Here is an 11,973-nt window from a genome sequence, read left to right as displayed (position 1 = left end):
GACTGCACTGAAGGTCATGTAGACTTACGCAATCAATCAATTATGACGTTTATTATGATGCTGATCCTGGTGTGATCCATGAAAGCGCTGTAACGTGATCGGTGTTTATTTATAAATATTAATGAGTGGGCGGAGCAACGTCTAACGCACTCCTGATGGTTTGTGCAGTTGTAGTACCGTGTGCGTGCTGAAAGAGCTTTGTGTCGTGTCGGTATAACGAAAAGAAGCTGTAGATAATGAAACTGGATTTTATTGGAGAACTGTCGGAGAATCGCTTGGATTTTCATTAAGATCACGTGCAGTTCATTTATTGTTTACAAGGTGTAATGGGCGTGTGTGATGGGCGGCGACGGGAGTAAAAACAAGGTAAGAGAGTAATTACTGTGTCTCAATTATTACTCAGTTCATTTATATATTTAGCATTTCGTTTATATATTTTTGTTATGTAATATCGGACTGCTGTGCAGTTTTATGAGACTAACGCTATTTTTCCAAGGCCAAATTAATTGCATTGTTATGCAAAATGTTTACAATAGATAATACTATTAGATTAGTTCTGCTAGTACTTTAAAACACCTTTTGTTATAGTAACATTTTGCAATATTACACAACCAGGTAATCTAAAATTGCACTTTGATATGTTATTATAGCTTGAGTTGAACCTCAGAAAGTATTTTGGACACTCACAAAATGTTATTCAAATTCTTCATTCTGTTTACTTTAGATTTTGTGTTTGTGTCATCTTTCTCTCAAATAAATGTTATTATTTACTAGTGCAGCTAAATTGTCAAAGGTTTCTTTTTTGGGCCATTTTCTCTTTTCACGCAGTTCGCAGCATCACAGGAGAAGATGAGATCCCTGTCCAGTCGTCAGAGCTTTCTGTCTGTCCCTGCTCAAGTTCGTCACGGTCTGTTTAGACGCAGTAGATTCTCTAAACAAACACAACCCTCAGAATCAAACCCAGAATGGACACTGCCAGCTTTCATTTCTGTTTTCCTACCCGAATTTCCACAGAGGTTTACTGGACACGTGCACTTACAGGTAGCTGCCACAAAATAATATCCTTCAGAAAAAGGAATAAATGTAGCATCATTTTAACACTACCCTGTGTTCAAATAAAGAATATTTGTTCTACTATTCCAACCATTCGTTTCATTTAAAACCTGTATGCTGTTAGTTATTTGTTAGGATACAAAAGTTTAACTTGAGAACCATTTGATTTATGAATGAACTATTGTGAACCAGTTCTTTTCAATGAAGTTGAATTGATTCACATCCCGGTTGAAAAAAAACTGCATATATGTTAGGTAGGTTTTGAAGCATGGTAGCTGGTCATGTGCTGGTTTAGGACCATCTTAAACCAGCTCAGGACCAGCTTAAACCAGCACAAACCATCTAGCATGCTTCAAAACCTACCTATAACCAGCATAATGCTGTTTTTTAAGAGGGAAATCAATTCTTGAGTTCGACTTACGGACAGATTGATCCAACTGCTGTTATTTTAAGTTAACAGCTCAGTGGAGGGGCAGATTATTAATAAATAATTAATTTGAATGACATGAGGGTGAGGAAACATGACTGAAATGTTCTTTTAAATCATTTTTTCTAATGCTTCTCAGATTCTTGGGTTTATAGCTAAAGGCTCATTTGGACCCATACTGAAGGTAAAGGACCTTTGTAAAGATGAGACCTATGCTATTAAGGTGATTTTATACCTTATCCTGACATCATTTTATTAAAATGAGGTTTGTTATATTGCACCTCTTCATTTCCAAATCTATATTGTCACTAATGTTTAGGTTTTACCCAAAGCTGATGTTTTGAAGCACAGAGTCCTCCAGCAGTCAAAAGAAGAGGTGATAATCCAAGTGAGTCACACCACTGCTCTGTATGTCAGCTACATCTCGTCTGATCTGGTTCTAACCGGGCTACTGATACTGTAAAAAACAAGTGACTTTCTCTTCATGCACACATTATTAACATTTCATATTTCGATTGTTTTGTTTATCTTATGCCATCAGCGTTTAGTCTCACTTCCTCACAGTGTCTGCATTCATCTCCATCTCATTCTTTTTGTGTCGACTGTTACGACGTAGCGACAAGTCAGACATCCTTTCCTGCTCAGTCTCCAGGACTGCTGGCAGAGCCAGGACAATCTCTTCATCAGTGAGTCACACCACATACAGTACATGGGCATTTACAAACCTACTCACACTATTAAAATAAAAACATTCCAGGCTAAAGGGACATGTCACCCCAAAATAAATGTCATCATTTATTCTCCCTCATGTCATATAAAACCTGTATCTTTCCTCTGTGGAACACAAAAGAAGATATTTTGAGAAATGTTTTAGTGGTTTTGTGTCCGTACAATAGAAGTCACTGAGGGTCAGTGTTGTTTGGTTACCAACGGTCTTCAAAATATATTTTTTTGTGTTCTGTGGACTGACATGAGGGTGAATAAATGATGAACGAATTGTCATTGTTAGATGAACGGCCCTTTTAAGTGTATCATTTCTGCAACATTAAAAATTCAGTAATTTTACATGCAGTATTGTCCATTCATTTTCATTTGTTGCTATATTCTATTCATCAGCTTCAGAAAGCTCTTCATGGCGTATTAAGATCATTTGTGTTCTCTTTTTCCTTTCCTAACAATCTCCCTCTGTGACAGCCTGAATTTGTGTCATTGGCCTATAATTGGACTTTCAGAAGTTATTATTATAGATGATCAGATTGTACTTGACTGAGAGGACTTGTTTTGGAGCTTTAATTCATATGAAGATGGCCTCAAGATCAAACCAATCAGTCTGGATTGTCTTTCTTTGTTCTTCTGTGTTTTTGTCTTTAGTGTGCGAGTATTGCAGTACTGGGGATCTGTATACTTACTGGACACTGAAGGGTCGATTTGATGAGAAAGAGATTCGAGTGTTTGCTGCTGAATTGGGCTCTGCTTTGGGTGAGTGTTTTACAGTTTGTAGGTCAGTAGCTAAGGTAATCATCTAGGTTAATACCAGTCAAGTCATACAGTATGTTATCACAAATTTCTCGTTTGCAGGTTTTTTACATGACTTTGGAATAATACATAGGGATGTGAAGGTATAAGTTACAATACTTTAAACTTCAGTCATATTTTTATATATATTCTTTAAATATAGTTACAAATATTTAAATCAAGTTGTTATAATGCATCCTCTGAATGTTTTTGATAGATGGAGAACATTCTTCTGACTGAACAAGGTAAAGCTGATTTTCACTCACTACAGGCATTGTTCACACCACGAACAATAACTATAAAGATAATTAAAAAGATAGCTATATTAGCTATCAAAACAAGAGAGGATAATGTTATCTTTCATTTGAATTTAAATTCATATTTTTAACGCAATTAGATATATAATATTGTTTTGAAATTGACCTCAATGATATCATCCCTATCTATCATTATAGTTATAGACTTCTTTTAATAAAGATTTTAAAACTGTATCTTTATTTGTTCAATAAAAATAACTTATTTTTGTTGCAATTGGTTTCAAATATTGAAAAATTCAGAATATTTATAGTATTTGAAAAGCACTATTTTAAGACTTCTTGGTACTCCAAACATAGCTTATATATTCAATATTATGTAATGTGCAATGTTCTAAAACAACCATTGTGTTGCACAATTATTCAGACATAATGTACTGTGCAAAACATTGAACACAAATATTTGTGTTTGAATATCCACAGCCTACATTTTAAAGGTCTCATTTAGCTTGTGGTAAAGGGAATGCAGGCGACAGGCGTAGTTGTGAAGTATTCTTGTCTGATTTAGGTCACCTCCGCTTGACTGATTTTGGGCTGTCTCGTCGCCTTAAGCGTGGGGATAGAGCCTTCACTATATGTGGCACAATCCAATACATGGGTGAGACTGGGTAGTATTTTCATATTTATACTATGTTTGTACGACGTACATCTCTATTTCTGCTAGTTCTGTGCTGTAAATGAGAATGCATTAATTACATTATCTGGTCATTAAACAGCTCCTGAGGTACTGAGTGGTGGCCCCTACGGCCATGCAGCAGACTGGTGGTCTCTTGGTATTCTCATCTACAGTTTAGCCACTGGAGGGGTATGATGTGTGCAGAGGCAATGCAAATAGGATTTGAAGGATGTTGTAGTATGAAAGTCCAGGTCATGTCTGCAAGGGAAAATGGCTTGCCGATCTCGCTGGTGAAAGTAGTATTTTTTTTAGTTTCCTGTTCCTGCAGAAGCAGACCACTGTAAGATGCTGACCAGGGTTACTGAACATCCATACGACATGCCAGCCGGCCTCAGTCCAGATTTGGCCTTTCTGCTCATAGAGGTGGTAATACAGTATTTTGCAATACATTGATCTATTTTAATTGAAGTAATATATTTTTGACTTGAAATTCAAGCACATATTCAAATCACACAAACACTCTGACCTTGTTTGAATGTAGCTTCTTTGCAGGATCCCCACACATCGCTTGCGCTGCCTGGAGCACTTCCGAAACCAGCGGTATTTCCGTGGCATGTCCTTTGATTCCCAGATGCTGCAGAAAAGTCCCATCGAGCCGATCCTGGAGCTGAAGAATCATCCTGACCGACAGGAAAAATCAATGAGAGGTCTATCATTAGACCTGCTCCAGAATTTTGAGTGTGACCTGCTGAACTCTTCCTCCACCCCTGAAGGTGTGTCTCATACCTTGATGAAGAATGAGATGAACAAAGTTACCTTAGAGACTGAAGCAACAGGAACCTCAGTTCTCTAAACTCAGTTCTCTGTAAAGCAAACAGCCTACAAAACATATTTAAACACTTAAAACTTTGGATCTGCCAAAGACAGTACGAAATGTATTTACTTTTTTATTTTTTACAATTCTAACAATTATGCTTTGTTTCAGCTCCTCAAGGATGTGTTCTTTCTCCACTGCTATTTTCACTCTACACAAACGAATGCACCTCTACAGACCCTTCTGTCAAACTCCTGAAGTTTGCAGATGACACCACAGTCATTGGCCTTATTCAAGACGGTGATGAATCTGCCTACAGAAAGGAGGTTGCTCAGCTGGCTGCCTGGTGTAGTCAAAACAACCTAGAGCTGAATGCATTCAAGACAGTGGAGATGATAGTGGATTTCAGAAGGAACCCTCCATCACTTCCTCCCCTCACCATCCTGGACAGCACTGTGGATACTGTGGAGTCATTCAGGTTCCTGGGCTCCACCATCTCTCAGGACCTGAAGTGGGAGTCCCACATAGACTCCATTGTAAAGAAGGCCCAGCAGAGGTTATACTTCCTCCGTCAATTGAGGAAGTTCAACCTACCACAGGAGCTACTGACCCAGTTCTACTCAGTGGCCATCCAATCTGTTCTGTGCACTTCAATTACTGTTTGGTATGGCTCGGCCACCAAATCAGACCTACGAAGACTACAACGGACAGTTCGTAGTGCTGAGAAAATTATTGGTGCTCCTCTGCCCACACTTCAGGACCTGTACGATTCCAGAGTGAAAAACAGGGCAAGAAAAATCATCATTGACTCCACACACCCAGCACACAAACTCTTTGATCTGCTGCCCTCTGGCCGGCGCTTTAGAGCACCAAACACCAGGACTTCCAGACACAGAAGCAGCTTCTTCCCCCAGGCAATCTCCCTCCTAAACAGATAACTGCTCCTTAAGAGCAATATTCCACTTCCACTACTCCTATAGTGTGCACTACTGTGCCTATTATATCTACATCTTATGTATACATGTATATAACACTACCCACTTACTACATTATCCATTTGCACAAGTGTACATACAATCTGTTAATATGTATATTCTACTATATACTACCCGGTACAATGTCTCTTATATGTTATTATCCCCCATTTTCTGTAAAATAGTCTTTATTTTATATATGCACAATTTAGAATCTTTAGACTGTAAATCATATTATAATGTATTGTCATTGTGTTAAATGTCTGTACTAGAAGCTTCCAACACCAAAGAAAATTCCTTGTGTGTGCAAGCACACTTGGCAATAAAGCTCTTCTGATTCTGATTCTGATTCTGAGTTTGTGTATCAAAAGTACAATCTATGTGACTAACCTCTCATAAATGTATTTCTAAGTTGTTGTTGACAAGCAAAAAGTAGAATTTACATTCACTTACAATAGAAAGTCTGTGGGGCTTAAATACACCTTAAAATGCACAGTGTTTTTGAAGTTTAGTAACAAGACCTGAACATACAGTATGCAATGAAATAGACTAGCATGATAAAACTGCTCTGCAAAGTTATAACTGAGCATTTCAACAGTCAACAGTTAAAAAATAAAAATAATTCAAATTTTGATACCTCATGTTTTATACCTTCAGTATTTACATTAAATGATATAGTTTCATCTGAATATGCCACATGTATTAGATATTTGAAGTGATCCTTCTCTTTAAAATGTTTACATTTGCCTTCATCGATGCATTATTTTTATTATAAAAGCTGTTCGCCACTTCCTGTGCACATTTTCATTTGTGTGAAACTTGTACATTAACTATGTTGAAATCCTATTCATTTCATTTCGATGCCATTAAGAGTAAAACGACATGACACTGCACATAATCATGCAGTTTTCTTACCAAAAAAAATGCAATGACTACCATATTAATTGTATCACTTGTGAATAACATTCAGGACAGTACTGTAAAGAACTCATTTTCCCCAAATAATTTGGCCACGAACTGATGTAGAGGACTGAAACCCTGACTTAATGACTGAAATGTGATTATGATTCCAAAAATGATGATACAATGGTAAAATATATATCTGTTAACGATACCTGACGACAATTATCCAACTTTGAGACCTTGGTGTGACCTATTTGTGAGAGCAATGACAAACCCAAATGGGAACAGCCTTAATAGGGTTGAAAATTGAACACCAGATAAAGCATCATTATTAATGTTTTTAATTAGGTATCAGGAAAAAAATCACAGCCCCAGTAGAGACGGCTTAAAATATCCGTAACTCTTAACAGTTCTCTTGAGAGTCACTTCATATGGGTTTTGGTCCTGTATGTGGAGTGAGACATTGGGTATCCCTCTATATATGACATTTTTATCTGTGTTATCGTATGCTTTCATTTTATGCACTGGACAACAATGTGCTAAAAAAAAGATCATTTCATTGTAACCCGGATATTTATAGCTACTTGATGTGATTCTGGATTTAAATCTCAAAGACATAATTTCTGCAACATTAGATATCATAAACATATTCTTAATGTTACAAAAAACTCTCAAACTTTTCGCATTTTTTGCCCTCGAAAAGTACATTATAAAGTAATCTAAATTCTACTCAGCTGTATAGAAGCAGAAATAATGCCATGACCTCATCTCATTTTTTACATGCTTGAATCCTATTTGCTCGGTGACTTCCAGCATTTTCCTAAGGGTGGTGGAAGTCCCAATAACTAGAGATTTAATCATTTGCCTGGTGTATATTTGATCTAATTATACATCATTGGGAATTTGGTCTGATTCAAAGTAAAAACCAGATATGAAATGAAAGACCCTCTTGCCAATACACTGACTACTCTGTATATCAAACAGAATATCGCAGAGACTTTTGATTTAATCCAATAGGAAACCACTCAGCACACCCTAGCAACACCTTATCACCACCATAGCAACGTCCTATCAACCACACGCAACATGGGCTACTCACATTTTCTTTAGAAAATCTAACAATTTGTGTGTAAAATAATGAGAATACTTAATGCTAGAGAAATGGGATCAGGTGAACAACCTTCGGTGGCCTTTAACACCTCCTCTAATAACTTAATGAGGTCATGACGGTAAGCTCCGCCCTACAAGTGTCAGCATCCTCTGGGATATCACCTTCATAAAGAAGTGGGACACCAGCACTGTAAAAGATTCAGTCACGTCTCTCCTCGTCTGTAGGAGAAAGCCCTTCAGTCTGAGATCTTCAGTCTGCTCTGACTTGGTGAGTAACCTTTTCATTCCATCTGTTGATTTTCCTGACTTTTGTAGAAAGTTCATACCAGTAAAAACATCAATTGACTTTTATGTTACTTATTTCATCAATTATTTGTTTTTATGAGAAATGTTATTATCAAGATTACGTGATCAGATTATAGGTTTTTGTTGAAATGTTTGTTTTTGTGTCTGCTAATGATTCAGCAAGTTTTCAAGCAATGTAAATGTTATGTTGAGAACTCTCCAAATATATATATATATATATATTGCAGTAATTTGACATATCAGCAATTGGTAAATTGCTCATTGGTTAAAAGCATTTCTCAATAGTAGAATAAGGTTGAGTAAAAAACTGCCATGTTTTGTTTCACATCATTAGTCTCAACTTTGAAACTTGTATCAAGTTTTAGTAATCTTGTTTTTTAATTTATAAAAGTAGTAAGTAGAGCAATGACAATGATGTTAATAAGACTTATTGAATGTATGAAGTGTGCTGATATCTATTCTTCTGTCTTATCATTTTTATTTTGAGTTATTTTACGAGTATTTTTGCAAAAATCACTTTCTTTAACGTCTGTTTTTTTAAGTGCCGTTGTATTTAACTGTCTTAACATTTTTATTTTGTTTCAGGGCTCATTTAATAATAAGAATATGACATTTGACCAAAGGTTGTGGATACCATATTACAACACAGCACGTGTTGTTGTGTTTGTCAATTAAGGTTGGTTTGAAATGCAGATTATATTGTGTGTCTATCTACTTTTTCGTTCCTCAGGTTGTGTCAGACATTCAGGATGACCCACCACTTTCCATCCCTCACCACTGAGCAAAAGAAGGAGCTTCATGAGATCGCTCTGCGCATTGTGTCTCCGGGAAAAGGCATCCTAGCGGCGGATGAGTCTATAGGTTGGTGTCATTTCATCCCGTTCATCCCCGGATATATTGTTGTATCAGTCGGAACATTGTTGTTTGGGTCTCAACATGCATAAGAACTCACTGTGGTGTGGACGTTCTAACAGGCAGTATGGGGAAGCGTTTGAACCAGATAGGGGTGGAGAACACAGAGGAGAACCGTCGCCTCTTCCGCCAGGTGCTCTTCACTGCTGATGATCGCATTGACAACTGTATCGGTGGAGTTATCTTCTTCCACGAAACGCTCTACCAGAACTCAGACGATGGCGTCCCATTTGTTAAGATGATAAAGGACAAGGGCGTGACTGTAGGAATCAAGGTACGGTATGGCATCTTGGAAGGGTGGTATTTGGATGATCGGGTGTGATGAGTGGTGGTCATATGGTCAGTGTTTTGTTTCAGTCTGACTTGCAACCTTTTCAAATCCCATTACGTCATCCCAGCCAAAATTTTTTAGTTCCCCAGAACATTCCCATGTCAGTTTCTGGGAACCAAAAACTAACACTCTCCTAACGTTATAAAAATGACGCTTTATTACTGTAAAAATAACCAACAACAAACCTTTAAAACCCGGAACCAAAATCTAATGTCCTGAGATGTTGTTTTCTGGTTGCAAAAGATAAAACCTGAAAAGAATGTTCGTAAAATGTATAGCGTTAGGGGAACGTTATGTTTCCTAGAATGTTATCTCTCTATGTTTTCTCTATACATTCTTTTTTATTTGCACATTAAATTGATAGTTCAGTCTGTGGAAGGTTCTGTGAAAGAAAGCAAGAGAGTGAGTAAATGATGACAGAATTTTCATTTTTGGTTGAACTATCACTTTAAAATCATCTTGAAGTGCAGTTCCTTAAAATATAAAAAATATAAAATTCAAAATTCAAATTAATTTCTTTATTTTACAGGTCGACAAAGGTGTGGTGCCCTTGCCAGGGACAAATGGAGAGACCACTACACAAGGTAAACCAACCTACCCGACAAAAGCGAAATGCAGTCATTATGTGACCTGTAAAAACTAGAAAGAGTCAAACAAAAATATTCAGGTTTCTGAAACTCTGTAGATCATATTGGACTATTAAGGAATTTCACAGTAGTTGCTTGATTCCATGATCAGATTTGAGTTTTTTTTAAACTGTCCCGACTGTCTCCACAGGTCTGGATGGGCTATCAGAACGCTGTGCTCAGTATAAAAAGGATGGAGCTGACTTTGCAAAGTGGCGCTGTGTTATGAAAATCAGTGATACCACCCCGTCCGACCTGTGTGTTACAGAAAATGCAAAGGTTCTCGCCCGCTATGCTAGTATCTGTCAGCAGGTAACTGCCAAAGAGAACAAATTCATCCTCAAAAATGGATAAAAATAGTTCATGAGATCTTGTTAACACTGTATTTCCAGCACGGCATTGTACCCATAGTGGAACCAGAGATCCTGCCTGACGGAGACCATGATTTGAAACGCTGCCAGTTTGTCACAGAGAGGGTTAGTTACTGTCCTGAGTTTATTTTATCACTTAAAGGGATGATTCACCCAAAATGGAAAATTCTGTCATCATTTACTCCCCCCAGATTGTTCCAAACCTGTATAAATGTCTTTGTTCTGCTGAACACGAAGAAAGATATTTGTAAGAATGTCAGTAACCAAACAGATCTCATCCCCCATTTACTGCCATAGTAGAGAAAATAAATACTATGGGAGTCAATGGGGGATTAGATCTGTTTGGTTACTGACATGTTCCCAAATATCTTCCTTCCTGTATACAGGTTTGGAACAATCTGAGGGTGAGTAAATGATGACATTTTCATTTTTGAGCGAACTATCCCTTTAACACACATGACTCGGATTATGTCAAATGGGTTTGATTTAGATTCTCTATTGTTGACTCAGGTGCTGGCAGCATTGTACAAAGCCATGTTCGATCATCATGTGTATCTGGAAGGCACACTACTCAAGCCCAACATGGTGACCCCTGGACATGGTTGCCCAACCAAATACAGTGCGGAAGAGGTTGCCGTAGCAACAGTCACCGCTCTGCGCCGTACTGTCCCACCTGCAGTCACAGGTATGGATATATTAAAACTTCATCCTTTACTTGTGCATACTTTCTTACTATTTTTGGACGATGCATTATTCTTGACTTCCAGGAGTAACGTTACTCTCAGGCGGTCAAAGCGAAGAAGAGGCTTCCAGCAATCTTAATGCCATCAATAACTGCCCGCTGGTGAAGCCCTGGGCTCTCACCTTCTCATTCGGCCGAGCTCTCCAGGCCTCGGCTCTGAAGACCTGGCGGGGACAGCGAGAAAACGAGAGAGCTGCAACTGAGGAGTTCATCAAACGCGCAGAGGCATTACAAGCAAATTCTCTTTTTGACAGTCAGGTCATGAAAGCAACATTTGCACTGGCAATCATCACTTACTCCTTTCTACCTCTGTCTTGTCTTCTCAGATCAACAGTCTGGCAGCCCAAGGGAAGTACACGTTTGGTGGGGACAGCAGTGGTGCCACTGGTCTATCCCATTACCTGTCCAGCCATGCATATTGATATGCTACTGATTCACATACTTCAGCATTAGCTGAACTCCACTGCCACTGCCATAAAAAAACTAATGTAGATTATATTAACTCATAAATGTGATACTAATATAAAACTAATATAAAATGTGTACTTCATGAAACTCACTGAAGTGATTGTTGAGTATGTATGAATCACTCTTACAGGTAAGTTTCAAGTGATGGAATATTATATCCTTATTACTTATTGTCAACATAAATAAGGGTTTTCTGTTACATAGATTTCAGAGGATTTCGTTTCTTAGTTCATAAGATTTTAACTTGTGCTATGTGTCTGTATATCATATCAGCATTGAGAATGTTCTGATGACAAATAACAGCATGAAGTTAAGGAGTCCTTGTATTTGTTTTGGAGATTTTGTATGTCTTGTCTTCAATGTATCAGCAAAGTGAATGTGAACTGAAAATGCTGCAATAAATCGCGAAAGCATAAGCTGCATCTGTGCTCTATTTTTATACAAAACTTTAATATAAACATTAACATTATCGTTTGATCATTTTATTTTGT

At 37.6% G+C, this 11,973-nt stretch overlaps 2 protein-coding genes across 4 annotated transcripts; both read left to right on the top strand.

Moving 5' to 3' along the window:
• The first annotated feature begins 183 nt into the window (after positions 1–183).
• On the top strand, positions 184–6,039 carry rskra (ribosomal protein S6 kinase related a). 3 transcript variants are annotated; one of them, XM_057351402.1, is made up of 13 exons: positions 184–366; positions 829–1,041; positions 1,620–1,664; positions 1,800–1,868; positions 2,097–2,166; positions 2,852–2,959; positions 3,059–3,099; positions 3,213–3,240; positions 3,818–3,907; positions 4,026–4,114; positions 4,238–4,351; positions 4,467–4,698; positions 4,911–6,039. In XM_057351402.1, exons 1-13 carry the CDS (start codon positions 340–342, stop codon positions 5,675–5,677), a joined length of 1,893 nt encoding a protein of 630 aa, XP_057207385.1. In that variant the 5' UTR covers positions 184–339; the 3' UTR covers positions 5,678–6,039. The 3 variants fall into 3 exon arrangements, with proteins under 3 accessions (XP_057207385.1, XP_057207383.1, XP_057207382.1); XM_057351400.1 differs by having other exon boundaries at positions 1,620–1,703; positions 4,238–4,348; XM_057351399.1 differs by having other exon boundaries at positions 1,620–1,703.
• Positions 6,040–7,906: 1,867 nt separating this feature from the next.
• Positions 7,907–11,898, top strand: aldoca (aldolase C, fructose-bisphosphate, a). The gene is made up of 9 exons (XM_057350669.1): positions 7,907–7,994; positions 8,763–8,893; positions 9,007–9,218; positions 9,805–9,859; positions 10,053–10,213; positions 10,294–10,377; positions 10,783–10,957; positions 11,040–11,239; positions 11,341–11,898. Exons 2-9 carry the CDS (start codon positions 8,782–8,784, stop codon positions 11,434–11,436), a joined length of 1,095 nt encoding a protein of 364 aa, XP_057206652.1. The 5' UTR covers positions 7,907–7,994; positions 8,763–8,781; the 3' UTR covers positions 11,437–11,898.
• Positions 11,899–11,973: the final 75 nt, after the last annotated feature.

This window comes from Triplophysa rosa, linkage group LG14, assembly GCF_024868665.1.
Source record: "Triplophysa rosa linkage group LG14, Trosa_1v2, whole genome shotgun sequence".
In the NCBI taxonomy this organism is placed as follows: Eukaryota; Metazoa; Chordata; class Actinopteri; order Cypriniformes; family Nemacheilidae; genus Triplophysa; species Triplophysa rosa.
The sequence above is the reverse complement of the archived record's forward strand: the minus strand, read 5'-3'. Positions and strand labels throughout refer to the sequence as shown.